The following is a 26,242-nucleotide window of genomic DNA, read 5'->3' on the forward strand; positions in this document are numbered from 1 at the left end:
TGTGTGTGTGTGTGTGTGTGTTTGTGTTAGAGAGAGAGGGAGGAGAGTGTCAGAGGGAGTCCCCCCCCCTCATTAGCTCAGTGAGACCCAGAGCTCAGTGTTTACCACAAGCAGCCAAAGGGCCGGGTGGCAGCCTGGCCAGCCAAGCTCCTCGCAGCACTGCTGGCATCTCCAGCCAGCAGAGGGGAACATCCTGGCTATGTCAGTGACACTGTTAAAGCTTTCGCCAGCACAGGCAGGAAACGCACGGGGAATACAGTGAATTCCTGTAATCATTGAACGAAGCATTCTTATAGCTTCAGAGTTTGGCTCAAATTGCCAGGAAAAGTAAAAATGCGGAAGAAACTTTTCCAGCGACGTCGGCACTGACTTGACGAGATGCCATCTTTGTTTGCCAAATTCTCCTTAAAAGTTGTGGTGACAGTGGACCCAATGAACATGTGTAATAATGTCAAAGGTGTTGCTCATAAGTCCACTGACTTATAGCCGATAGTTTGGATTTTCTGGTGTGTAACTCCTTAAATTCGGTGACCTGATCGTTAGTTTGACAAGATGTCTTAAGACCAAGTCAGTTTCTTTTTTTTTTCTTTTAAGATTATTTTTTTGGGGCGTTTCCGCCTTTAATGGATAAGACAGCTAGGTGAGAAAGGGGGAGGGAGAGGGGGAAGACATGCAGGTCCGATTCGAACCCTGGTCCTCTGCGTCGAGGCATAAACCTCTATGTTTATGTGCGCATGCTCCACCCACTGAGCCAACCCGGCCACGACTAAGTCAGTTTCACCCTTGGGTTAGGGTTCAGGTTAGGTTATAGATGGGAGTTGCAGAGAGGACTGGTTGAGGGTATGACTAATTTGTTGTTTGGATTCGTGTTAACAAGGGGAAGGGGAAACACAAATCAACGGGAAATAGACTTCAATACAATAATTTAGTCACAGAATATGATGTAGCACCAGCCTACAATGTCTGCTATCATTGACCTCATTTCCAGCTGGAGCAGTTTTTTTGTAAAAAAAAAAGGAAAAGAAAACTCAGATAAACTCAGTGTATGCTACTTTCCCAACACCAAATGGTACACAGACAAAGTTAGCAACTAGCTGGTGAACACATTGGAAAATGTTTGTGTGTTCTTGTGGCCTTACCGATGATGGATAATGCTAGCTCATGTTAGCACATTTTCAAGAAAGTTAGATATTGCTGTATAAAGGACATTACTGACTCATTTCACTATTGTTACATTTTAGTTTTACTGTTTACCCATAATTATCACTTTTGCCCCCCAGTGGCTGTGAGGCAAAAGTCACATAGGCTAGCTTTATAAGTTTTGTGATTATCTTATATTTGTGATTAGAGATCTTAGCATAACAAATCTGTGTCCCTAGTGTTAATGTTTGGAGGAGCTCCAACCTCTGACATGTTGTATAAATGTTGCAGACTAGTCCACACGTACATCCTTTCCGTAAAGAAAGAAAAAAAATGCTTTTGCTTATTTGTATTTTTTTAAACCAATCACAATCGCTAACCCTAAAATGCAGCAACAGTGGACTTGCAAAATAAATAGTGGAGAAGACAGCGGAAGAAAAGAATGCCGGCCAAAAACGCAATCCAAAGGGAGACTCCAAGATATCCAAGGTCTACATTCGGTGAGTCAGACTAAGTTTTCAGTGACCTAAAACGCAGTTTGTGTGTGGACGAAAGGCCAACACTCTAAAAAAAAAAAAGCTACAGTTTAAAAAAATAGCCATTTAAGTGTGTACCAGGCCTAAAGGCTGGAGAAATTCAACTGTCAAACCCGCTCTGTAAGAGCACTGACTCCCACTGCTAGCTTGGCACAATCGCTGTATTTCTGACCTACAGTCCCTGCCATCAGCACCGGCACCACAGGCACAAATCTACACTTTAAACTGGCCCTTGATGCCCACAGCTTACACTGGCAGTGACAGTGTAACTGATGCCAACCTCCTCTGAGCCTGAGACGGTCCACTGCCTCTCATTTAGATGACAGAGGCGGTCCAGCAGCCAAAACACACCTCTGATCCAACTGGAGAGACAGTGGCTTGAGAAATAGAGAACACAGGGTGCAGCTCGAGCCACAAAGCTGTTGTGTCCGAGGTCACTACAGATGGTGTTGAGTTTGAATTACACCTTACCTCCTTTTTCCTCTTCTTAACTTTGGGCATTTTCCCCTCTTTCATCTTTTTGGGCTTCTTCTTCTTTTGTTGTTTGAGGGAGTCGTTGTCAGAGAAGAAGCTGTCGAGGGGTGTGAGGGGAACAGCGTTGCGCTCCCCATCGTCATCCTCATCTGGACGCAGAAACAAAAACATTATCTGAGGAACACAATGTAGTATACTGTACATCGAGTATTTAACACGATAGGTTTGGAAATGTGGCTGACGATGTTGAGTTTGAGGACTTTACAGCCAATTCAGCTTGTAATGAGCCTGACTCGTCATGTTTGGCTTGAACACGGATTTGTTGGTAATAAAAAAAAAATTAAATCAACAACAATTTTGTCACTTATCAAAGAAAAAATGTCAAACGTTGACTGGTTCCAGCAACTTTAATGTGAGGATTTGCATCTTTTCTGTTTTATATCATTGTTAATTGTTAATATTTGGGTTTTGGACAGTTGGTGAGACAAAACATATAGTTATATAACTTTTAACACAAAAATGAACAGCTTACTCACAGGGCAAAACTATTTGTGACACAAACTATTTGTTCTTTCATTCATTCTTCCTGTTACTCCTGACAGTGGTCCCTGTCATGCAACAACAACAACAACAACAAAAATCCTGAGAAACTGAGAAAAAAAATAAAAAAATAGCGTGATACAAACTTTTGATCACACCGCCCAGCACTAAAAACAAGTAATCCAAAAGATAAAAAAAGAAAAGATGAATCGATAATGAAAATAATCATTAGCTGCTTGTGAAAGAACAGCAAAGTGAAAGTCAGTTTTTGAAAAGAAAAAAAAAAATGATGAATTGTTGCCAGACCGACAGGAGCACTTGGCAAAATAAACCTCGTAATCACACATCATTGACTGTGTATCAACTTTACCCGTCAAAGCACAAATAGATGGAGTGCATGCCCTGCCGCTAAATGGAAACTCCCTGGAGGACCACTGAGGTATACTGAGCAGATCTTCTGCCTTTAATGCTTGCTGGGACTAGAGCGACCTGCTGCTGGTTGTCAGCTGTACTGTCTCAGAGCTGCTGTGTACAAACGGGGCTGACTGCTGAGCGCAGCAGACTTCAGTGATGCCATAGTGGGTCACAGAGGAGTAAGTAAGGAACGGAGACAGTCCCAAACAATACATCACTATAAAGAGACACGCAGAGAAGTACACGCAGGATGCAACCGCCCCGTAAAGGTCGACCCGATCTCGTTCTCTCTCTCTCCGACTGTCTTTCTGTCTCTTTCCATCTCTCTATCTGCGCGTCTCCCTTCGCTCTCTCTGTGTCTCATGCAGACAGACTGGAGGGCATGAAATATGCAGCACATGTATCAGAGTCAATCAGCCAACACTCTCGCCCTGCAGTCTACCTCTCCCCTGGGCAGCTGGAGTGAGAAGTTGGGGAGGAGGGATTCCTGTGTAGTAGACACACAAACCCCACCAACCACTTATCCCCTATTTAGCAAAGCTAGCAGGAGGCACATCCACCACACACACACACACACACACACACACACACACACACACACACACACACACACACACCAGTGATTTCAAAGCTTTAGTGGCAATGTCAGGCTCAATGTGTTTCCTTTGACCATCAGATGAAGTGTATGACCCCTTCTTCAGAGCTAATTGGGGGTTTCTTGCACTTTATGTGTCCGATATTTTTAAAGTAAAGCTGCTGACTGACAACATTTTTTTAATGGTCGTAATTATCTTACATGTCAAAATGCAAGTAGTGAGTTATGTATTTAAAAGCATCTAAAACAGCATTTACAGCAATACAATTGAATTGATCTATCTATCTATCTATCTATCTATCTATCTATCTATCGATCTATCGATCTATCTATCTATCTATCTATCTATCTTGGACTCGTTGGTATTTGGACTTGGACTTGTCTTGGACTTGGCCATTGGAGTTGCCAAATATTCTAGTTGGTCTCGAATGAGTCCAGCACTATATGCTTTTGTTCTAAAGTAACTTCCTCCTTCAAAACAAAACCTCAGATGAAGCGTGCTTGTTCAGAAAGCAGGTATTAGTTTAATTCAAAATCCATCTACAACAGGCATTGAGATTGGTTGCCTGGTATACGCCTGGCTGCAACATATTCCTCAATCATCAGGCTTCAATCATTTTCATTTTGGCCACAGACGCAGTGTCAGCGAGCCCTTTGTACTATGAATTCTTCAGGACAAGTAATAAGTTCAAGAATGGGAACATTTCCATTTTATATTTTAAGTAAATAATATGGCTTGATTTGGCTTTCTTTTTGATTATTCAGTCCTTCCAGAAAAATGCGGAGTTTTTTTGTGATTTTTGCGGGCAAAAATCCTTAATTATGTGGCACATTTTTTTGCGATGGAATATGCGGGATATTTATGCAATTTTATGCGATGAAATTGCGGGAGCTTGCAAAAACTGCGGTTTGATGAAAAACAAAAAAAAAGTGATTCCCCAACCCCCTGCTTTTCGATGATGTTCACGTCGCGTAATTACGTCACTTCATAACGTCCCCATGGTAACAGGGGAAAATGGCTGCTCTTGTGTCAAGTAAACGCAACATTTGAAAAAATGCGGCCCCCGCATAAATATGCAAAACTGGCTGATTATGCATTGAATTATGCGATCGCATAATCGCGTTTTTCTGGAGGGACTGATTATTACAAATAATAAAGCAAAATTATCATCTTAATAGAAGATACTGTCTCTCGCATTACATAAATTATTAACAGGTATGTAAATGGTCTTGAAGAGGATTCTTTTCTTTCTGTCTCGGTACTGACTGCCTCTCATCTTGACTTGGACTCTAAAATTTTTGGACTTGGTCTTGACTCGGTCTCGACTAGTCCTGGTCTTGGACTTGTCTTGGACTCGACAAAGGTGGACTTGACAACAGCCCTGCCTCACACACAGATCCATGTGCTCCTCTCTCCTTTATGTCTCTCTTTTTTAAATAAAGCCTTGAGTTTATGTATTCAGTATCTCAAACAGGGAGCTCTTTTGCATCTCAGGTGTATGTAAGTCTATGATGTATGCAAGCCTTGCATCTCACTGAGATGTACAGACGATGACATGGCTCAGATGCAGATGTAGAAGGCTCTGGATTACTGAAAGCACACAGTCTGCACCTCTTGTCTCAATGAGTGACATGTTGACCACACATCACTGATTATAAGCACCAGATGATGCCGGACTGTGTGTCCCTTGCTCTGTTTTCTGAACAATAGATCACTCTAACTTGACAGTGGTGATGCAGTGTTACTGATGTAGGTTTTAAAAGTTCAATTATGTGCAGCAGAGCAGACTATGTCCTTTCCAGCCATGTTGGTGGCATGCTAGGGATGGCAGTGTTGGTTTGTTGATCGCTCAGTCCACCAATTTGGTCCAGATTGAAATATCTCAACAACTACTGGACAGATTTCCATGACATTTTGTAGAGACATTCATGGTCCCCAGAGGATGAATCCTAAAGGACTTTCCCTGTAGCGCCACCATTTGGACGAAGTTTTCACTTATTCTGTAAAATATGTCAACATCTATACTGGATTAAACACTACAACATTTTGTACAAACATTCATAGTTCCCAGATGAAAAAATCCTAATGGCTTTGGTGATCCTCATACATTTTTTTTGTTTTTCAGCATGAGGTTGACATTTGTAGTTTTGAGTGAAATGTCTTAACAATTTTTGGATGGATTGCCACGTAATTTGGTGCACACATTCATGTAATCTTTTTTTTTAATTTGCCCAAAACTTTGGGTTTAAGACCAAATAATGATTAGCAAATGTTAGCATGCTAAACTAAAACAGTGAACAGATGCTTAACATCAGCATGTTAGCATCGTCATCGTGAGCATGTTAGCATTTAGCTCAAAGCACCCCTTGTGCCTGAAGTACAGCCTCGAAGCTGTGACGGTTGTCGTTAGAAAGCAAATAAAAATGTACAAATGGTCTCTCAGTAATGCACCTCGTGTATAGGCAGAAGGTGTGGCAGCAATGCAGTTGATTGAAAAACAAAAGATGTCTGTGTTTAACACCTACATTGCCATGTAATCTGAAACCTGCCGACAGTAAATGGCCTGTGAAGTCCCCAAAGGGAAGGCCATCAGGGGAATGATAATCTCTCTGCTTGGTGAGTGGACCAGGCTGTGCCGGGTGTTGGAAAAGAGGGGGGGGGGCGCTCAGTCATGTGGCACAGGGAGGTCTGGCACTAGGTTCTGTTAGACAGAGGAACAAAGCTCCACTTGGCAAAAGAGCCTTCTGTAAAGTGTGGACGGATGGCACAGACACAGTCCTGACCTTCCTGCAAGGGCTTGGCCACCGGACTGACCCATTAGAAGGGAGATTCATGAGCGACTCGCAAGTGAGGAAGCTAGAGTTTACTGGAAAGCACATTAGCCCTTTCTCTGTTGGCCCCTGTGTGGAAATGCCCACTTAATGTTGCCCAGCACTGCTTGCTAAGGAGGTGGAAAAAACGGAGCCACCGCTTTTTCTCTCTTCATTGATCAAGTGCTTATAGCTTAGGCCTCAAACGCCTTCAGAAAAAAAGACACCCATAGACTATTATTAGAAAATGTAATCATCAAAGTGATGGAAGGATAAAGACCAAATAGCACCATTAAAAGTATATCTATCATAGACAATATATGCACAAGATCATAATGTGTGCAATATAAAGAAGATATAAAACAGACTGGAATGCTGCACCGCTCATCTGCAAATACACATTAAAAAAACCTGCATCTTTCAAGCACAGGCTTTGTGCACGCGCAGCAGGGAAAAAAAAATGGTGTCAACTTTCACAGTGAGGGATCCAAAAATAGAGCTCTTTCCAATTGGGGATAACATTTGTAGGCACACCAAAGCTCATGATAATCTTTCAATTTTAGGGAAGAACAAAACAATTAAAACAGAAAACACAATGGAACAATCTGTGACAGTGTGAGCACCCGGAGTGAAACAAAAGGAATTAGGACACTTTATGTGCCACAACAAATAAAGGCTGTGATAGCATAGCTTTTAGGGGTCTGAAATCCCCCTAGGATGTGCTTCTACATTGTTGTGTTTTAATTGCATGGAAGCATCTTGATGTCGGGAAAAATCTGACCTGGATTCCTGACCCTGTCTGTCACTTTGATGCCTGTTGATGGAGGTCGTAAACTGTCTGAACACTGCTTCCTGTATCAGCAGCATGACAATGGAATCGCAACACTGATATGATATGACCAAAAAAGAAGACAGCAAAGACATTTACCACCGTTACCGTGCGGATATCTTCATTTAGCCACAGAAAAATCTTCATTAAGACGTAATAAATACATATTATTGTCTAACTGTCAGTACATTTACCCTTCACTACATAGTGTGTCGTCATAAGGGATGGCCATGTTAAAGAGTCCCTTTGATACGTTTATAGCCAACAACGTAAAATAAAAAAATAACAAAATATTAAGGCAGACGTAAATCAATTTCTTGCTGACACATGAAAACGTTTTGATTTTTCAAACTGGATTACTATTCACACATCCTCACTAACCTGCCATAACCAATTCCACCTTACCTCTCATATACATGTTTAACCAACTACAGGGTTATTAGGGACACGCATCAGTGCTTGTGTTCTCCCTCAGGCTACGACTGGCAGTCATAGATGATGCTTCAACACTCAAACACACTCTCTCTTGTCTCCCCCCTTCTCTAACTCTGTTTGTCTCTCTCTGTACTGCACACCATCCAGTGCAAGCCTGTTGGTATTATTCTGGCTTATGAAAAACATTGTGTAGCCTATAGGAAAAAAATGGCAATACCTACAAACCTGTCAATTTGATAGAAAATCATGTTTTAGTCATAGATAGAAATGATAATATGCAGATGATATACTTCCATTAATATAGCCCCTTTGTTGTGACAGTGATACAGTACTAAATACACCAGCATTTGATGCTCAAGACCTTTAAAACGGGCATGAACAATGAGCAAGAAATGCACCATTTTCACCAACCATGTTGGTGAAAATGATTCATTAAATGTTTTTTTCTCTAAATATTCCTTGGACCTTTTCAGGAGATGGCCTATTGCATGGGACTGTCTGAAGTACCTCCGTATAGACCATACACTCCTTTTTAATGTAGTTGTGTGTAACATATTATCACTAAACAGCAATTAGAGGCAGACCAATGGCTGGAGACATTTCATTGGCTTTTTACACTCAACTTTTACTTTCACTCAATCTAATGTTTTAACCATGAAACGTTCCACATTGGGACGTGAAAGAAAAGAAGAGGGCAAAGCAACATGTTTTAGGTGTTGCCCTTGACATCGAACCATCGAATCAGCCCATGCCTCAGAGCGAGCTGCAAGAGAAGAAGAAAATAGGAATCTATTCACTGCACTGGCCAAATTGACCCCGTGGCATAAAGATTACTCATGCCCAGTAGAATGCACTTCATCACCTCAGCCTCTGACACACTGGACCAGGTAACAGATCCTTAGCCCTTTAGGACTCGGTTTGACTGGGATGTACATTTTGATGAAGCTGGCTCCTGGCTGCTCATGACAGACACCCTACAGTTACAAGTTTGACTGCATGTTAAAGTCATGGCGGCTCATCTCTTTACCTAATCCCATCATTGGTTTATCATATCACCGAGCAGACATTATGATGCCTCTAGGGCTGCAACTGAACTGTTGTTTTCATTGTCGATTAGCCTGTGGATTATTTTGAATGTAGATCTGTGTTTCCCAAAGCCCAAGATGACGTCCTCAAATGTCTTGTTTTGTCCACAACTCAAAGATATTCAGTTTACTGTCATAAGAGAAAAGAAACTAGAAAATATTCAATTTAAGAAGCTGGAATTAGAGAATTTTTACTTTTTCCTTTAACAAATTATTCAAACCGATTATTAAAATAGTTGGCGATTCATTTAATAGTTCACAACTAATCGATTATTCGATTCATCTTTGCAGCTCTAGATGCAGCAGTCAAGAAAATCCAAATCTTAAACTACTACTATAGAAAACATCATTTTAGTCAGCTCAACACTGTGACTGGGATTTCCCAAAACTAATCAGGTGCTTTAACTGTTTTACCAGCACAGCTATTAGGACAAAGACTGGTTGAGTGTATGGACACCGGCCATAAGCCCAAAGAAAACAAAATGACCACAAATTGGCGAGCGTCTTGTGGACAGGTCATTTATTAGGGAATCTTAACATCCCCTGTGCCTTGATTAGTTTTTAACATCTTTAAGGATTAGAAAATGTCAATGTATAGCCTACAACAATTGGTTCATTGCCAAAGTGGTTGACAGATTCATTTTACAGCCACAAGAAATACTGCACACACTTGGCTGAGAACTGAAGCTGAGCTGTGTGTGGAGAATGTGGGTTAGAGTTAATTTCAGTTAGTGTACGACCTAGAGCTAAAGGGATGTTGATGACCTGACCATGGTCATCATCAACAGTGCACAGGATCAAGGTAAAGGTACCATGGCACACCATAAGCACTGTTTACTGTTAGCCTACACGTGGCTTTCACACCTCTGCGGCCATGCAGGGCTAGGAAAAAAAAAAAACATTAAAGTTGGAGCATCCTCCTGGTTAGAAGTGGAAACAGCACAGCACACGCATCACACATATAACAAAACCAACACGGATATGTTGTCACGGTAGCCCGTTTCTAGGCGACTTAAAAGCATATGCACACATTCATTGAGAAACATCACAGCGTACACTGACACAGCACCGAATACATTGTCATGGTTTTAAACAGCTTCTCTGGACCTAACTTGTGTGTTTGGACTTGGAGCTGACAGCCATTCACTTATACACGCATGCAGCCTGTGAAAGAAAAAAGAAGAAGAAAAAAAAAAAGACAGCCTCCAGAAACCGTGCAGCAGGGTTTTCATCATGCCCCCAAAAAATCAGGCTGGATGTGAGGACAGCCAGAGGCAAATCCAAAAACCCCGATCCCACTTTTAAGACACTAGGTCGTGCAAAGAAATAATAGCATGACTGTGCTTATTGCACACCACCCCTCCTCCTCCTCCTCCTCCTCTCTGGTCTCAGGAACGCAGGACAAGCCCTTTTACCCGCATTCAAGGCGTAGCGGCGCAAAAAAAGAATCTGAAGGACACCCCGCCTCCCCCCCCACCCCCCCCTTCCCCTCACCTGGCATATCGTCTTCAAAATCCATGTCGTCTTGTCCCTCGTCTTCATTACTCAGCGACCCCGGCATCTTTATCTCATAGCCCCCAAACCCCTTTTAGGCTGAGAATACTGAAAGTTAACCCTCCAGACGCCGCAGCCCAGTCTCTTTCTTCACCCAAAAACAAATGTAGGCTATTCCTCGCTCAGTTATAAAAAAAAAATGTAAAGAAAAAAATACATTTTATTTCTTTTTTTTGTTGCAGTAAATCTGGGGATTTTTCTCCACGAGTAAAAAAAATTAAATAAAAAAAAAAATATTAATTTCCACTGATCTCTATCCAGGTCTTCCAGTCTGAAAAATAAGAAAGACAAAAATGGAACACACATGCCCAGATTGTGACGTCTGGTCTGTTGCCATGACGATGCATCCCATAATTTCACCCACAACTAGTTAGTCATGCTCTCTTAGTAACCACTCTAACTAGTAGTGTGCAAAGAAAAGAAAAAAAAACACACCGCGAGGCAACGCCATGCATGCGCCGCTAATAGGCGGATACAGTCCCGCGCCTGTCGCCTTCCCGTTCCCTTTTGGAAGTCCGGAGAATGGAGACAGAAACTTCTGCTGCTTCACTGTTCATGCACAACCTTTACTCTACATATGAAGCCAGGCTGTAGGAAGGAAACAAACACGCTTGTTCTTTTTTTATTATTATTTTTTTCCTTAAGGGAACAGGGTTATGTCATTTAATAGGTTTTGGTCTAATTTCGGTTTTAATTAACGCCTAATAGCTAAATGTAGAAATAACCCGAATTTCTTTTTTCAAAACTTCCACTTTTTCCCAGACACGAAAAGCCTGATGGCTGCATGCTGTGAGCGGAGTCCTGGCTGCCAGTGGGCTAACTGTTGTCAAGGTTACCACAGCTGTAACAAGAGGATGCCCCACGGAGAGCTCGCCAGAGAGAACACGAGTTTCAACTGCACCTAAATGTATCAAAATACACGAACCAGGAGCCGGAAGGGTCCTGCTGAACGCACACGTTGCAGTGGAAGTTTCATTTCCAAATGTTCCCGTTGGGTTTAATTTTAGACTTTTTAGTAATTATAACCGGCTTAAATTGTTTTGTTTCACCTTTTTTCCTCTATTAACATAATGCACTTAACTACTTTTAGGTTACCGTTATTACTTCGGTGGCTCAGATATCTGTACACAGGGCACCAAAGCAGAAGAAACAGAGTGTCATTGGAGAAGCCCCAGTTGGTTAAGGTAAAATAAGAAAATAATAAAAAAAAATATATATATATATATATTTATTTATTTTTTTTTCCATTAGGATTGTCTTAATTGTGCAACTGAATGATTATTACAACAGCATACAGTGTTATGTTCATATCTCCGGTATGTACAGAAGCCTCTGTGTGTGATGCCCAGAGAACAAAAAAAATTTATAATAATAATAAAATAAAAATGACAACGGATTTTCTTTTCTAGTTTGAAATTTTATTGAAAGTGGTGTGAAGTTTAATCTTCATCCTCCTCCTCCTCCTCGTCCTGGTTGATCTGGAAGTAGCGCAGCTCATAGCTCTCCTTGGTGTTGGCCACAACCCGCAGCCAGTCTCTGAGGTTGTTCTTCTTCAGATACTTCTTGGTAAGATACTTCAAGTACCTGCAAGAGATGAGGAGGAAGGGGATACCATCATAGAAGTTATTAGTCAAAAGTACACGTGGGTCATATTTATATTCCTAAAAATCACTTTGAATCTGCACCAGAGAGTTTGCAGGTCTGCAGTCGGTTATGCGATTGGTCCAAGAAATGGGTAAACTAACTAATGTCAAACAACTTGTGACAGTTGAGACAAGTCTCAACATAACATGTCAACAGTATGCATTTAGCTATAATGCAATTAAACGCTGATGCCATTATAGGGTAAAGCAAGTGCATTGTAATTTTATTTATTTTGGATTATTAACTGGCCTGAGATCACATAAAAAGGTCATTTGAAATAATACAAGCACTTTCCAAATGACTTACCAAATTCAAGTATACGCAGATTAAGGCAGGGTTGTGTGTCACTTGCAGAAATGCAGTCAATGTATATTTGAATAAAAGGATAAAAACGGCAGATATACCATATGTAGGAAGCTACAAATAATTATACTGGATATACTAACAGCAACATCTCCCAGTGACTTCTTCCAGTCATATATCAAGTGCTCCATTTAAGAATAAAAGTGGCAGAGTCCCCCTCTGGTGGCCGTGTTCCTAGCTCAGACAGAAAGTTTGTAGTCTTAATGCAGCATTTAATGTGTCTGTGTGTGTTTTTTTTTCTTCAATTTGTTCACGCAAATTGATGTTCAGGTATATTATAATTATTATTACATTTAGGGTATGTTGATTTTGGTGACATTGTGATGATTTGTTATTTATTTATTTTAAGATAATTTTTTGGGGGCATGTTTTCCCTTTATTAGATAGTGACAGTGGATAGACAGGAAACGTGGGAGAGAGATGGGGGATGACGCGCAGCAAAGGGCCGCAGGTCAGACTCGAACCCGGACCGCTGCAAAGGACTCAGCCTACATGGGGCGCACGCTCTTAATGGGTGAGCTAGAGGCCGCCCCACATGATTTTGGACAGCATCTGTCGTCCTGTTATCCCACTTCACCTTAGTGGAATATGCACATATACACAGTATATACCTAGAGTAAACGTGGATTTTGTTTGTGGTTGCTGTGCAACATCTTTTCAAAAAAATAAATTAAAAAAAATAAATAAAAGTCCAGGTATCTAGGATAACCCGCAAACCTTGCAGAGAATAGGACTTTTTAAAAATAAAAAACATTTTTAAATGCTAGGTCACACTAAGGAAAGCACAGGTGTCACTACAAGTAATGTAGCTGCTTTTGGTTTCAGGGTATTGGTATTGTGCATGCTGGCTCACTGTCACAGCACTTTGAATAAAACAGTGCCATCGTCAATGTTATGGACCTTTTTCACAGCAGACATTTTGACTTGTCATAGTAGGAGAAGCACAGCTGAAATTGATAACCTTAACGATGGTTCAATCCCATCTAGTGTCCCAGTGAGTCAGCATGCACAATACCAGGGCCTCTCCTAAGTGGAATGCAGCCATCATCAATGGTTTTGAATATACCTGTGCTTTTCCTACCATGACATGTCTGCTGTGAAAAAAAGGTCTATTAGTAACACCTGTGTCTTTTCTACTTAGAAAAGTCAAAATGTCTGCTGTGAAAAAGGCCTGCAAATTTTTTTTTCTGCTCCGCAAACAAAATTCCCCTTCCATTGTATCGGGCTGGTGGCACAGGCCTGTGCAGCAAAGATCTCAAGATACTTCTACAAAGAAAACCAAAACTAACTGCATGGCTAGATACCACTACCAAATCAAGTGCAGAAATTGTCTGGCGACAATGAAATTTTAAATCTCCCATTTCCAAAGGCTAAAAGTACAATGTAACAGGAACCTTTTGAGACAGTACTTTCCACTTATTAAACGTCATCTTATTTACGTCTCTATTTTTTAGAAGGAATGGAAACCCAACACTGACATACTGTGGTAGTCTTCACCCTGGGTTTGACCACATCAAGTCCATTCACAAATGCGTGGGTCAGGACGGTGAGGTGCGTACGTCACAGTCCTGACCTCCCACGGACCCTAATGTGTTTAAACACCTTCAAAGCTTCAGTCAGAACCACAGTCATTCCATCAATGCTGTAGTGTCGCTTTGCCAGACCCTCCTCCACAGCGCTGCGGTGGAGGGTCTGGCCAGTCCACAGCATTCCCGGGATGGAAGAAAGGAAAAAAATAAAATAAAAACGTGCTCTGGTTTATTGGCATTTCTTTAAACCAATCACAATTGTCTTGGGCGGTGCTAAGCACCGGACGCAGGTACAGTACAGGTACAGGTGCAATATAGCCTCGGGAAGGAACTTGTTTTGGTGGAACACGTGCACGTAGGGAGGCAAGCTCTGGAATTAAAATGGCTGTGGAGTGTGCGATGAGAATGTTACTCAAAAATAAAAAGATAAATAGCATAATTTGATTGTCGGTTCTAGCTCGGAGGATGTTTCCCGTATCAACCGCAGTCTAGAAGGTCAACGTGAGGGACACCCGGCCGAAAATGAGGGCCATCCGGCGGAACCGGAGCCATCGTGTAAATGAAACGTCATCGATATAGACTACCAATGCTGAAACTCAAACAGTTGTTTCCTGTGTTTATGGATGAACATTTTAAGCAGATTAAGCCAATTTCCAATCAAGTTCTGCCATCTTGATCACATTTGTAAAACTGAAGTACATTCAGTTGACAACTTTAAGTCATTGTTTTAAAACATAAATGTCGGGCTCTGTTCTTCACTCACACACACACACACACACACACACACACACACCCCCCCCCAAAAAAAAAAAAAAAAAAAAAAAAAAAAAAAAAAAAAAAAAAAAAAAAAAAAAAAAAAAAAAAAAAAAAACACACACACACACCCCCCCCCCACACACACCCACACACACACACACACACACACACACACACACACACACACACACACACACACAAAAAAACACACACAAAAAATTTTTATTCCACCAATGATGGGTATCGGTACCAGTAATGTCCTTATATGGTTTTGTTTTTTTGGATTTTATTTTTAGTTTGTTTTCAGATTGTGTTTGCTAGTTTTATAGTTTCAGCTTTTCTGAAAGGTTTATTTTTATACATTTAGTTTCACAGTAGTTTTGTTTTTGTTAGGGCCAGGCATAATATCTCAGAAGTATGTAGCTACATATACATCAACAAATTTTTAATTATTTTTCGCTACTTTAGTGTCTGATGTGAAGCGATTACGGCGCAGCGCCATCGCATGTCAAGTCCAATCTATTTCTGTGGTTCAATGTCACGAGAGTTGACGGAAATTCATGGCGTCTCCTTTTTTGAGTGACATGACTACAGTGTGCGTCAAATAGGTGTAAAAAAAAAAAAATGTCTAAGAAGAGAATAAAAGTGTGGCTCCATTCTATCAGGCTAGATACAATGTATGCAAAAAAAGGACATTGTTGCCAAGACAAATTTGATAAAACACTTGAACGTGCATGGAATAAATTGAAGAGCAGAAAGTTGCTCAGTGTTCAACTGACTAACTGTACAGAGCCTCCTTCAAAATCTCCTCCATCCCAGATTACTGAGGACTGCGCTATGATGAGTGCAACTTTAGTAGGTAACCTTTAGAAAAAAAAAAACATACAAATTTGGCCAATTTGAACATAGTCGTTTACTTAAAATAACGTTACTGTAATAGGTGCAGTGACTTAGCTCATGGCTATAGACAGCTAGCTCATGGCTATAGACAGCTAGCTAAATCGAAAGCAGAAAGGATTGATTAAGATAGATAGTAACTGATCACCTTGAACTAACGTAGGTTAGCTTTTTAAAATTGTGCTTATCCATTGGGTTGAGTGGCTCAACAGCTCAGCTATCTTTTTCTCTCATTACATTAGCCTCTGCCCCTGTATTTGTTTGCTGTCTACTCAGTTTTATTTACTAATTTTATTTTTGTAATTATTTGTTGTTGAAACAAATGTTGAAACAAATGAAATTCACTACATTTTTCATTCTCTTTAACAAAGATAATGGCAAATGGGGTGGGGATTCTAATTATTTGGCTGCTTTAGGAGACGTGTACAAACAATCCCTTTAAAATTAGACAAACCGTGGAATCCCACATGTCCGTGACATGCAAAAACACAAATAATTCAGTCGCCGGATGTTACAACACTGATAAGAGCTGAACTGTGTTTTGTACCTCTTTGAGAAGGGAACTTCAGAGTTCACGGCAATTTTACTCTTGCTCCTTTCAATGGACACCACACCTCCGCCGAGGCTTCCAGCTTTGCCGTTCACCTTGATGCGCTCCTGCAGGAACTGCTCCTGTTGAGTGCATTGGACACAGAAAGTCACATCCGGCCAGGGTTAGCACACATAACCCCAAAACTAACAGAAATAATTTGAAATTTCTGTAACAAATGGTTTGATGTACAGTTACAAAAGAGTCTCTTTCAAGTACTGACAGGTGACACATTATGGTTGGCATGTTTTTTTTGGTGTCCATTAAAAAACAGTGGATAATAGTGTACTTTCTTTATTCCAAACTGACTGTAACCATCAAATCCAATGACTTGAGATTGATCCCTCTGATACGACCGCACTGGTTGATACTCAGTGTCTGACAGCTGCTGCTGTTTAACAGATAACATGTCTCTTATAATGTCTAAACTGGTCTACTTACAAAGTTGGCAGCATCCATGATGCCATCCTCCACAGGGTGAGTGCAGTCCAGGGTGAACTTTAGGATCTGCTTCTTCCTCTTCCCACCCTGCTTCCTGACCACCTGCTTTTTCTAGCACAGAAACGGAGAATGTTAGCTACTCAAACAAGCACAAACAACCACCATAGCATTATGTAACTCTAAAACAGCTAAAAGGACGCGAAAAACAGCATATGTGATTCGCCATCGTGTTTCCAAGGCTGTACACGACACAACTTTAAAACAGAGACCTCCGAATTTTGTATAACCCATAAACGTTGCTAGCGATGTTTCACTGCTAGCTAGCGTTAGCGTTAGCCCAACGTGGCTTTAGCCTACACAGTAAACAAAGCTGGAAAAAAAGAGGCTAAAACATCCGTGGCTCCTGTAACGCTATCGCTGTAACGTTACACCGGTTAAATGCACTTCTGTTAGTGCAAAAAACAAGTTAAAATACATCGGCAGTATGCAGTTTATTTGATCATTTTACTACTCACAATCGGGGCCATGGCTGGCACATTCAGCAAAAAGGAAGGAGAAAAGGCTGCGCAGGGACTATAATACCCGGCCGCCAAATCGATCGCATCGATTTATCTGGAATTGATTAAGAAAAGTGGATTCAGTTGTACTCAGTGCACTAGCTTTATCTGATACAGAATCAGCTTTAAAGTTTCCAAATAATATATATATATATATATATATTGTATTTCTACACATACAAGAACCACATGTAAACAATAGCGCTATGAGAATTGTACACACAGTAATGCTAATAAATAAAGAATTTTTAAAGTTGGTAATATTTCTGAGGTAGGTGTATCTTTGACAGCTATTTACATGTTTAAATGATGTGTTTAACGCTTTCAAATATATAATTTATTTGAAAGGTGGATGCTTGGTGTTACAGGCTTTGGATTGGACTGACGAAATGGACAGGTTTAAGTGTTCATAATGGTGACAGCCTGTCAATAAACTGTTCCTGTGGCTGGTTGTTTTGGCGAACAGTGTTCTGTGGCGCCTATCGGAGGGGAGAAGCTGAACCAGGTGATGTGGTTGAAAGCTCTGGAAAAAGCTAAGCAAGTGTACCTTGAGTCAAGATTATTTGGTAATGCTTTATTTTACATCCCTCATTTACTAATCATTTCTAAAATGTTTCTTGTTACAGATTACTTAAATTTAGAACTAAGTATAAGGAAAACAGAGCCGTCCACTTAAATTTTTTTTTTAAATTTTGTCTGCAAGTAAGCATACAATTCAACATATATGAAGAATAAAGTTTCCCATAATGAATGAATAATTAATTAATGAATTGAATGGGCTTAGTAGTTATTTTCCATATAATTAACACCAAATTATAAAGTTTTTTAATATCCAAGGAAATGATTAGACAATGATGGACTTGTAAAAATAAAACGTTACCTGTTATTTCATGAAATGCACATTTTTGCTCTTGAATTAGAATTGGATAACCGCTCTAATTATTATTTTTTTTTATAATAATGCTATTTTCTTTTATGCAACCTAACCAAGCTTTATTCATGCAGCACTATTCTAAAACAGAGTTTACAAAGTGCTTAAGGCAATACAAATAATGCTTTATGTGACCAGTTGAAAGTATTCCTCTTTCAGTGTTGCAGCAGATTCAATTATTTGCAATGCTGTCTCCCCCCCTCAGTCACCCTGCCTTTGTTTTCAGGAAGTAACAGCAGTGTGACATTAGAAATAGGACAACTGTCTTTTTAATTTCTATGGCACAGCAATATTAAATGTCCCTTTTGCACTTTGGCAACACACTTGGGGGCTGGCATGAGGTGTGTGCTGCCAGCTGCCTGGCAAAGGGACCCCATCGGCCTACTATCGAAGAGTTTCTGCATTGCTGTCATTCCTGCTGGGAGTAGCTGATAGCACCACTGAAAGGTAAGACAGTGGCTCTCTGTGCTTTCTGTAGACTAGCCTACTGCATTTACAGTAGGATTTGTTGGCTGGATATAATGTTGGTGCTGACAATGTCTCTGATGTTATTTATTTGCCGTCTTTGGATTGTGTGTTGTCACTGAAGCCCCGGGCACTCATTACACATCTGACAAGGTAAGAGACAAAGAAAAAAAGCTTGTTTTTCCAAGTATTATTATTATTATTATGACTGTCTTGATCAAAGTGTTGCATATCACAATTGGATTAGCCTCTCTTATAATAACTGGAATATTTGGACTATAACACACGCTAAAGCTTTACTGTTTAGTGATGTCATGATGTGGCTTTTTAAAACTTGTGAATCAAGTGCTACTTAGTTTGTCATTACTCTGTTTGCAGATGGCAGGAGAAATCTTTACCAACTTGGATAACCTGTGTAATGTGGATTGCACTAATGTCCACCCCCTGGTGTGTCACATGTGCCATGAGCAGTACCAATCCCCGTGTTTATTGGACTGCTACCATATCTTCTGTGCCCGGTGCCTGCGAGGCCGTACCAATGACAGCCGACTCAGCTGCCCCCTCTGTGGGTAAGAGATAGCACTATCGGGACCAATTTAGGCTGGGAATAGATGATCGATCTTGAAAGCAATGGAAAACCTAAACATATGTTCTTTTTCTCCACACAGATTGCATTATAAACTGGTGCTCTGCTCTGAAACTGCTCTATTCTAACTTATAAGGAAAATTTGGAAAAATATGGAGATGCTGAGTAATTAGCAGGCAATCTCAAACTGTTCAAACGTGATTAAGCTGTTTGAATGAGGGCAAAATATAATTTTGCTCCCTGAATCCCCAGGAGGGTCAAACGTTTTGTGTGAAAAGCCACATTTTCCCCACAGGCCCCAGTTTTGGCCAGCGTTGCTCAAAGGGATTTGTTCCACATAAGTTGATTAGTAGATTGGTTTGGTTCGTGCAGGAGGTTTGAGGAGAATCCCATTGGTCTCAGAGAGCATCAAGCCGCTCTGTTTTGGCTTTAGGGGTGCGGCTCAGTGACCCATTGCTGGCCTGGTCTGGGCAGGACAGACCTGAGTGGCTGGAGCAGCTGCATGGTCATCCCAGTCTCTGATTTAGTCCTTGGCCCCAGCGCTCAACGGGGTCAGCAGGTTCCTCTAAGACCAGTCACACAGCAAACAAAGCATACTGGTATTTGGCACTGGTGCCAGCAGCTTAGGGCAATCAAAATCAGTCACATGATACCAATCCATTTCATTCCCTATTAAGGAATGACTTGTGGGTACCAGTCACCTTCAGGTCTGCAGTATCAAATCACACAGGCATGTATAGAAACAACGTTTCAAAGTGATTATAAGGGAGCCTTTTCTACCTCGTCAGATACAACTTAACCCAGATTTTTCAATCTCTTTTTTTGTGTGGATGCAGACATTTAAATAGTGATGATGGGTTGTCACTGCATTATTCTCACCTGCTCGTGTCATGTCGTTTAGATACAGTTCCATTAATTGATTGATTGATTCACTTTATCATCCCAGAGGGAAATTGGTTTGCAGTGTGTCCACAAAATGTGACACGCACACTAAAAAACATACACATTTAAAGGTCCCATGGCATGAACATTTTTAACATTAATATGCATTCCCCCAGCCTGCCTATGGTCCCCCAGTGGCTAGAAATGGTGATAGGTGTAAACCGAGCCCTGGGTATCCTGCTCTGCCTTTGAGAAAATGAAAGCTCAGATGGGCCGATCTGGAATCTTCTCCTTATGAGGTCATAAGGAGCAAAGTGGCAGTTGGTCAAGCCACACCCCCACCCTCCACCTTGCCCCCCCTCCCCTCCTCCTCAATAGCTACAGACACAGAAGTGTCACATCCTAAGGAAAGCTCATTGTGGGACTGGCTCTCGTGGCTGTAATTCTGCACCAAGGCTGAATTTTGGGAAAGAGACTTCAGATACAGTATTAGGGGACCACTAAGGTCTACATAAAAGAGACTTCAGATACAGTATTAGGGGACCACTAAGGTCTATATAAAAGAGACTTCAGATACATTATTAGGGGACCACTAAGGTCTATATAAAAGAGACTTCAGATACAGTATTAGGGGACCACTAAGGTCTATATAAAAGAGACTTCAGATACATTATTAGGGGACCACTAAGGTCTATATAAAAGAGACTTCAGATACATTATTAGGGGACCACTAAGGTCTATATAAAAGAGACTTCAGATACAGTATTAGGGGACCACTAAGGTCTATATAAAAGAGACTTCAGATACATTATTAGGGGACCACTAAGGTCTATATAAAAGAGACTTCAGATACATTATTAGGGGACCACTAAGGTCTATATAAAAGAGACTTCAGATACAGTATTAGGGGACCACTAAGGTCTATATAAAAGAGACTTCAGATACAGTATTAGGGGACCACTAAGGTCTATATAAAAGAGACTTCAGATACAGTATTAGGGGACCACTAAGGTCTATATAAAGAGACTTCAGATACAGTATTAGGGGACCACTAAGGTCTATATAAAAGAGACTTCAGATACAGTATTAGGGGACCACTAAGGTCTATATAAAAGAGACTTCAGATACAGTATTAGGGGACCACTAAGGTCTATATAAAAGAGACTTCAGATACAGTATTAAGAGACCACTAAGGTCTATATAAAAGAGACTTCAGATACAGTATTAGGGGACCACAAAGGTCTATATAAAAGAGACTTCAGATACAGTATTAGGGGACCACTAAGGTCTATATAAAAGAGACTACAGATACAGTATTAGGAGACCACTAAGGTCTATATAAAAGAGACTTCAGATACAGTATTAGGAGACCACTAAGGTCTATATAAAAGAGACTTCAGATACAGTATTAGGGGACCACTATGGCCTATATAAAAGAGACTACAGATACAGTATTAGGAGACCACTAAGGTCTATATAAAAGAGACTTCAGATACAGTATTAGGAGACCACTAAGGTCTATATAAAAGAGACTTCAGATACAGTATTAGGAGACCACTAAGGTCTATATAAAAGAGACTTCAGATACAGTATTAGGGGACCACTATGGCCTATATAAAAGAGACTACAGATACAGTATTAGGAGACCACTAAGGTCTATATAAAAGAGACTTCAGATACAGTATTAGGGGACCACTAAGGTCTATATAAAAGAGACTTCAGATACAGTATTAGGGGACCACTATGGCCTATATAAAAGCATCCAAAAAGCAGCATGTCATGGGACCTTTAAAAGAAAATCAACAGGTAATCAGAGATATATAGCCCACACATGCAGTGAACAAGACTACACAGCACCACCATGCAGCGCTTATAAATAACAAATATTTAATATGAAAAACTTTGTTGGTTTCACTGAGGACTGTTGTCCTCTTAAAATAGTGTTTCTGCCTAGATGTTTTATAGTCACCCAGATTTTTTCCACGTCGACACTATACTATGAGGTCATTGTTGCGCATTAAATATATATATATGGCTGAACCCGAGGCGACTTCCACATTCATCTGCCTTATAGCTATTTGATATTAACCTGTGTTGAGGTAGATCACGTGTACTACTCAGCTGCATCGCTGAGTCGAAGTAATACCAACAGTGCTTTTATTCACAGCACAATGCACTGAGAGATGAGGGGAAAAACCCTAGGTAATCATTGGTTTTCAATGGAATAAATAACCCTGTGGGTACAGCTGTCTGGGCTCAGGCTACAGGGGCCCGCTGCCTGGCAGATACTATTTCTATCAGCAGCAGCAGTCTGCTAAACAGCTGCTCACTCTAGAACCATGTAATCTAGGAATTCACTACTCCGCTATTAGTAGAACACAATAGATCCCCGTTGCTATGAAAACTAGATAAAACATGCACAGCAGACAGGGCCAAGGGACATTAGCGTCACTCCAACTGAATCCAAATGAGGCAAACAGCATTACGGTTAAATCAAACAGGCCTGTGCAAATGTGGTGAATGCGACAGAAAACTGGCCACTGCATCTGCCAGTGTAGTCCTTATCTACCTGAGATGAAATGGTCATGTTTTAACTATTTGGGTTAACTAGAATTGGCTTTAAATCAGGACTGGTTAAGCTTTTGTTTAATAATAATAATAATAATAATAAAAAAAAAAAACATTTGTTGACAACTATTTTTGATAGTTTGTTTTTTAAGCAAACATTTTTTTTTTCTGGTTCTCACTTCTCAAATGTGAGGATTTGCTGCTTCTCTATGTTTTAAATGTTAGTAAACTGAGTGGCTTTGAGTTTTGGGATTGATGGGAGGCATAAAGGAAGAAATATGAAGATGCCACCTTGGGCTCGGGGAAATACTACTTCAACAAAATGAACATATGAACTGATAACTAATAATCGTGAGTCGCAGCACTAATATATATTTTTACTCGACGATCCTGTAGAAAGTCATGTTAATCTGTAAAAAGCACCCAGACTTTAATCTAAATCCACAAGTATACAATCTGGCTGGGAGCTCTGGCTTCGTTCCTCGGACTAATTATGCAGGTAAATTAGAGGTAAACTATCAATTTGCATAATTTATTTAGCCGATGTCATGCATTTGTCACACAGCGTGTGGTTATCAAAAGAGAAAAAAAGCATCATTTCAATGAGAGATAACAGGGCGCCATCTTCTGGAATGTTACAAGAATGCAATAAACAATGGAGTTAAAGGATTTCTCTTTTAATAACAGCAGTATCCATATGTTTTACAAATCATGTCACGTATATATGCTTGCACGGTTCTTTTCACAACCGTTCACCCGGCGTTTAACTTCAAATGTAAAAAATGGAACAAAAATATGGAGCGATATAAGTACTCTGTTGTCGTTTTTTTTGACATGACATTAATCAATCATCAGTTCATTTAGTCCTTTCAGGTGGTGCTGGCAGTTCATTTGTCCTCTTGATAGCCCTCGGTCTTCATGTCGTTCAGGCCGAGGTCTTCATTCTGCTCAAACGTGCGGGTGTACTTCTCGATGGTGATCTCGGGATCTGGATCCGGGGCGTACACGTTCTGCACGTAGCTGTTCCCCGCCGGGTCGTCCAGGATGATGTGGACGTCCATCTCTCCGGCCGTGATCTTGTCGATCTTCTCCCCGAACTCGTTCAGCTTCTGCTGCCGAGCGGCGGTGCAACTGTCGCCGCACATGAACGGGTTCTTGGAGATGATCAGGTCTTTGATGTCTTTCAGCAGCCCCTCCAGAGTGGTGAACTTCCCGCCCACGGCCGCCATCCCCAGCTCAAACTCCAGCTCGGGGATGGCGACGGCGCACGTCTCCGACTTGAGCACGTCCCGGGTCATGTCCGACGGGTCGGTGAGGTGCAGGGTGATCTTGGTGCCCATCTCCTCCGTGCCCCCGCCCGACTTCACCTCGTTGGTGCGGTGGCCGCAGCTGTCGCAGTTGGTGGCCATGATGATGACCTCCTTGAAGTGGGGGATCTGGACCAGCTTCATGTTGGTGGCGGCCGGCGCGTTGCATTCGGGGCAGTTGGTGTTGAAGGCCAAAACCTCGTCTCTCATGGCGTCGATGTCGCTGGCGGCCGGTTCCTCCTCCTCTTCCAAGTCATCGTCAGCCCTCAGCCCCAGCTGCATGTCCTGCTGCATCGTCCGCTTGAACAGGGACACGGTCAGAGCGTCGTCTTTTTGAGGGGCCTTTGGGTTTTCCACAAAACTGTTGCCGGATGGATCCTCGATCACCAGGGTGAATTCGCTTTCGACCTCTTTTAACTGCCTCAGCTTGTGGATGAATTCGTCGATTTTCTCAGCCACCTCAGGGTCCGCTGCTCGTCTGACAGTCTGGTCCTGCTCCAGCCCCGAAACTGCTCGGTCCAACAGGCCCTCGATAGTAGAAAGTGCCCCTTTCTGGGTGAATGGAGGGATCTCAAAATCCAGCTCAGGGATTCTGGTGGTCGCACTGTCTGATTTAACAACCTCCCTGTTCAAGTCCTGCTTCGTTTTGACTTTCAGTGTGTAACACACGCCTTGGTCCTGAATCCGGCCCGCGGACTGGATCTCCGTGTTTGACCAGTCGCAGTGAGCGCAGCTGAAAGAGCTGATGATGACTTCTTTGAAGAACGGGATTTTGGTCAAAAGCAAACGCGTCATACCGTTTTTAAAGCAGTTCATGCACAGACTCTCGATCTCAGTGGGCTGCCAGTCTGCGCCGTCGGCACTTATCTCCTTGAAAAGGTTCTCACTGCCCTCACCTCGCACATTGTCCTCGGAAATAACAGACATTTTCTTTCTTTTGAGAAGTTCTCCCTCGGTAAACTAACTGGTCAGCGGTCCCGCTTGTCGTCGGCTCGTTCGGGAGTGTATTTCTTCTGGAACTTTCTATATGACAGACCGTAACACCGCCAAGCCTCAGTCAAGCACACGCATATAGAACACACGACGTTAGGTTTGTTTGGTTCTTCCGCATTCTCTTCTTCTATGGTGGAGGTGTCTTTGAGGTCACTGCTGCCCCCCTCAGGTATTCTGCAGTAGTACAGGAAACAGTACCTGCAACTTCCGCTACAGTATGTCAATGGTCATAGGCTATAGATGTTTACTATGATCTTTTTGGGGACTATTTAATATATATCGCACTGCACCGGGGCTGCACTGTCAGGTTTATTTCCCTGTTTTCTGCTTCATTCAATTGTAGCTTATTGTTGTCTTCTTTTTTATTTGACTCTTCATAAATCCTATTTAAGGATATTATAGGCTATATGTATCTGTTTATATTGCCCTATGCTTTTGTATACCTTGTCCTAATGTCTAAATGTTTAATTTTATGAAATTGTGAATTACAACTTGCCTTGCCTTTAGAAAAGCAGCAGATGTCTGTGGGCCCCTTTTCTTTCATATCTGGAAAATCTTCAGTAGTGAGGCCTGCTAGATTTGTCCAGTTGTAGAAGGGGTTTTGTCATACTTGAGTTGGCTTGTGGTTTTAGTTTAAATCCAATATTTCAATTCCATGGATTTTCTACTTTTACATTTTTGATTGTTATTGATAGTTTTTTCTTTTCTTTTCTTATTTTTTTTAAGTTTGCATGGGAAAGAGCTCAGTGTTGCTGAATTACTCCATTGTGACCATTGTGGGATAGATAGTAAGCTTTTTTGTTTCTCAAATTTTAGATATGTGGTTGCCTTGTGTTCTTTTCCTGACTGCATACTTGTTATTGATTTTTAACTGTTGGTTGAGGGAATGTGGACTGGAATGGGTGTGCATCTTTGATTTTGAATATCTTGACATACAGAGGATAAAATATGATTCATTCATGCAATAACTTAAAGATCCCTCATATAAGTTTTGGGACAAATAAAAATACTCAGATTTGAATAATAATGTACAAAGAAGTTCAGTTACCTTGGTAACTATTCTTAAAACACACATCTTCTCATGTCTCCCTATTGAGAAAAATGTGTTCTATGAATGTGTAAATATTGTTCATTTCAAAAGTTCAACTACTTAAGTTTAACTATATGTGCACTGGAGGTTTCAAGTTTTCACATCAAACGTTTCTTCTCAAAGTTGCTTATCGAACCAGGCTACTTGTGATGCCACAAAATCCTGCCCATGCGTCTATGTTTTAAACTCAGATTTAAGGTGAGCACAAAGAAACTTTCTTCCTTCAGCAGA

The 26,242-nt window shown here is 41.1% G+C and overlaps 4 protein-coding genes across 10 annotated transcripts in view; 1 reads left to right on the forward strand and 3 right to left on the reverse strand.

Annotated features, from left to right (window-relative positions):
* chd5 (chromodomain helicase DNA binding protein 5) overlaps nt 1-10,961 on the reverse strand; it is a 54,353-nt gene extending 43,392 nt beyond the window's left edge. For 3 of the 4 annotated variants that reach the window (XM_039798250.1, XM_039798249.1, XM_039798252.1), the window contains exons 1-2: nt 10,354-10,961; nt 2,148-2,299 (exon numbers count right to left, since the gene is read on the reverse strand). In XM_039798250.1, coding sequence (XP_039654184.1) covers nt 2,148-2,299; nt 10,354-10,420 — 219 coding nt within the window. In that variant the 5' untranslated portion in view covers nt 10,421-10,961. Of the gene's footprint in view, nt 1-2,147; nt 2,300-9,971; nt 10,021-10,353 lie in introns of those variants that run through there. The other variant, XM_039798251.1, reaches the window with a different exon arrangement.
* An 848-nt stretch (nt 10,962-11,809) lies between these two features.
* On the reverse strand, nt 11,810-17,273 carry rpl22 (ribosomal protein L22). The gene is made up of 4 exons (XM_039799124.1): nt 17,148-17,273; nt 16,633-16,743; nt 16,150-16,274; nt 11,810-11,997 (listed from the first exon to the last, which is right to left on the reverse strand). The coding sequence occupies exons 1-4, from the start codon at nt 17,157-17,159 to the stop codon at nt 11,853-11,855; spliced, it is 393 nt and encodes a 130-aa protein (XP_039655058.1). The 5' UTR covers nt 17,160-17,273; the 3' UTR covers nt 11,810-11,852.
* Nucleotides 17,274-18,335: 1,062 nt separating this feature from the next.
* rnf207a (ring finger protein 207a) overlaps nt 18,336-26,242 on the forward strand; it is a 28,150-nt gene continuing 20,243 nt past the window's right edge. Inside the window, exons 1-3 of one of the 4 annotated variants that reach the window (XM_039798503.1) lie at nt 18,336-18,567; nt 18,710-18,738; nt 18,964-19,154. In XM_039798503.1, the coding sequence (XP_039654437.1) occupies nt 18,964-19,154 (191 nt within the window). In that variant the 5' untranslated portion in view covers nt 18,336-18,567; nt 18,710-18,738. Of the gene's footprint in view, nt 18,568-18,603; nt 18,739-18,963; nt 19,155-26,036; nt 26,210-26,242 lie in introns of those variants that run through there. The other 3 variants (XM_039798502.1, XM_039798506.1, XM_039798507.1) reach the window with 3 other exon arrangements.
* zpr1 (ZPR1 zinc finger) lies at nt 23,278-25,061 on the reverse strand. Its single transcript, XM_039798508.1, has one exon. The coding sequence runs from the start codon at nt 24,853-24,855 to the stop codon at nt 23,509-23,511; it is 1,347 nt and encodes a 448-aa protein (XP_039654442.1). The 5' UTR covers nt 24,856-25,061; the 3' UTR covers nt 23,278-23,508.

Source organism: Perca fluviatilis, chromosome 4 (genome assembly GCF_010015445.1).
Source record: "Perca fluviatilis chromosome 4, GENO_Pfluv_1.0, whole genome shotgun sequence".
Lineage (NCBI taxonomy): Eukaryota > Metazoa > Chordata > Actinopteri > Perciformes > Percidae > Perca > Perca fluviatilis.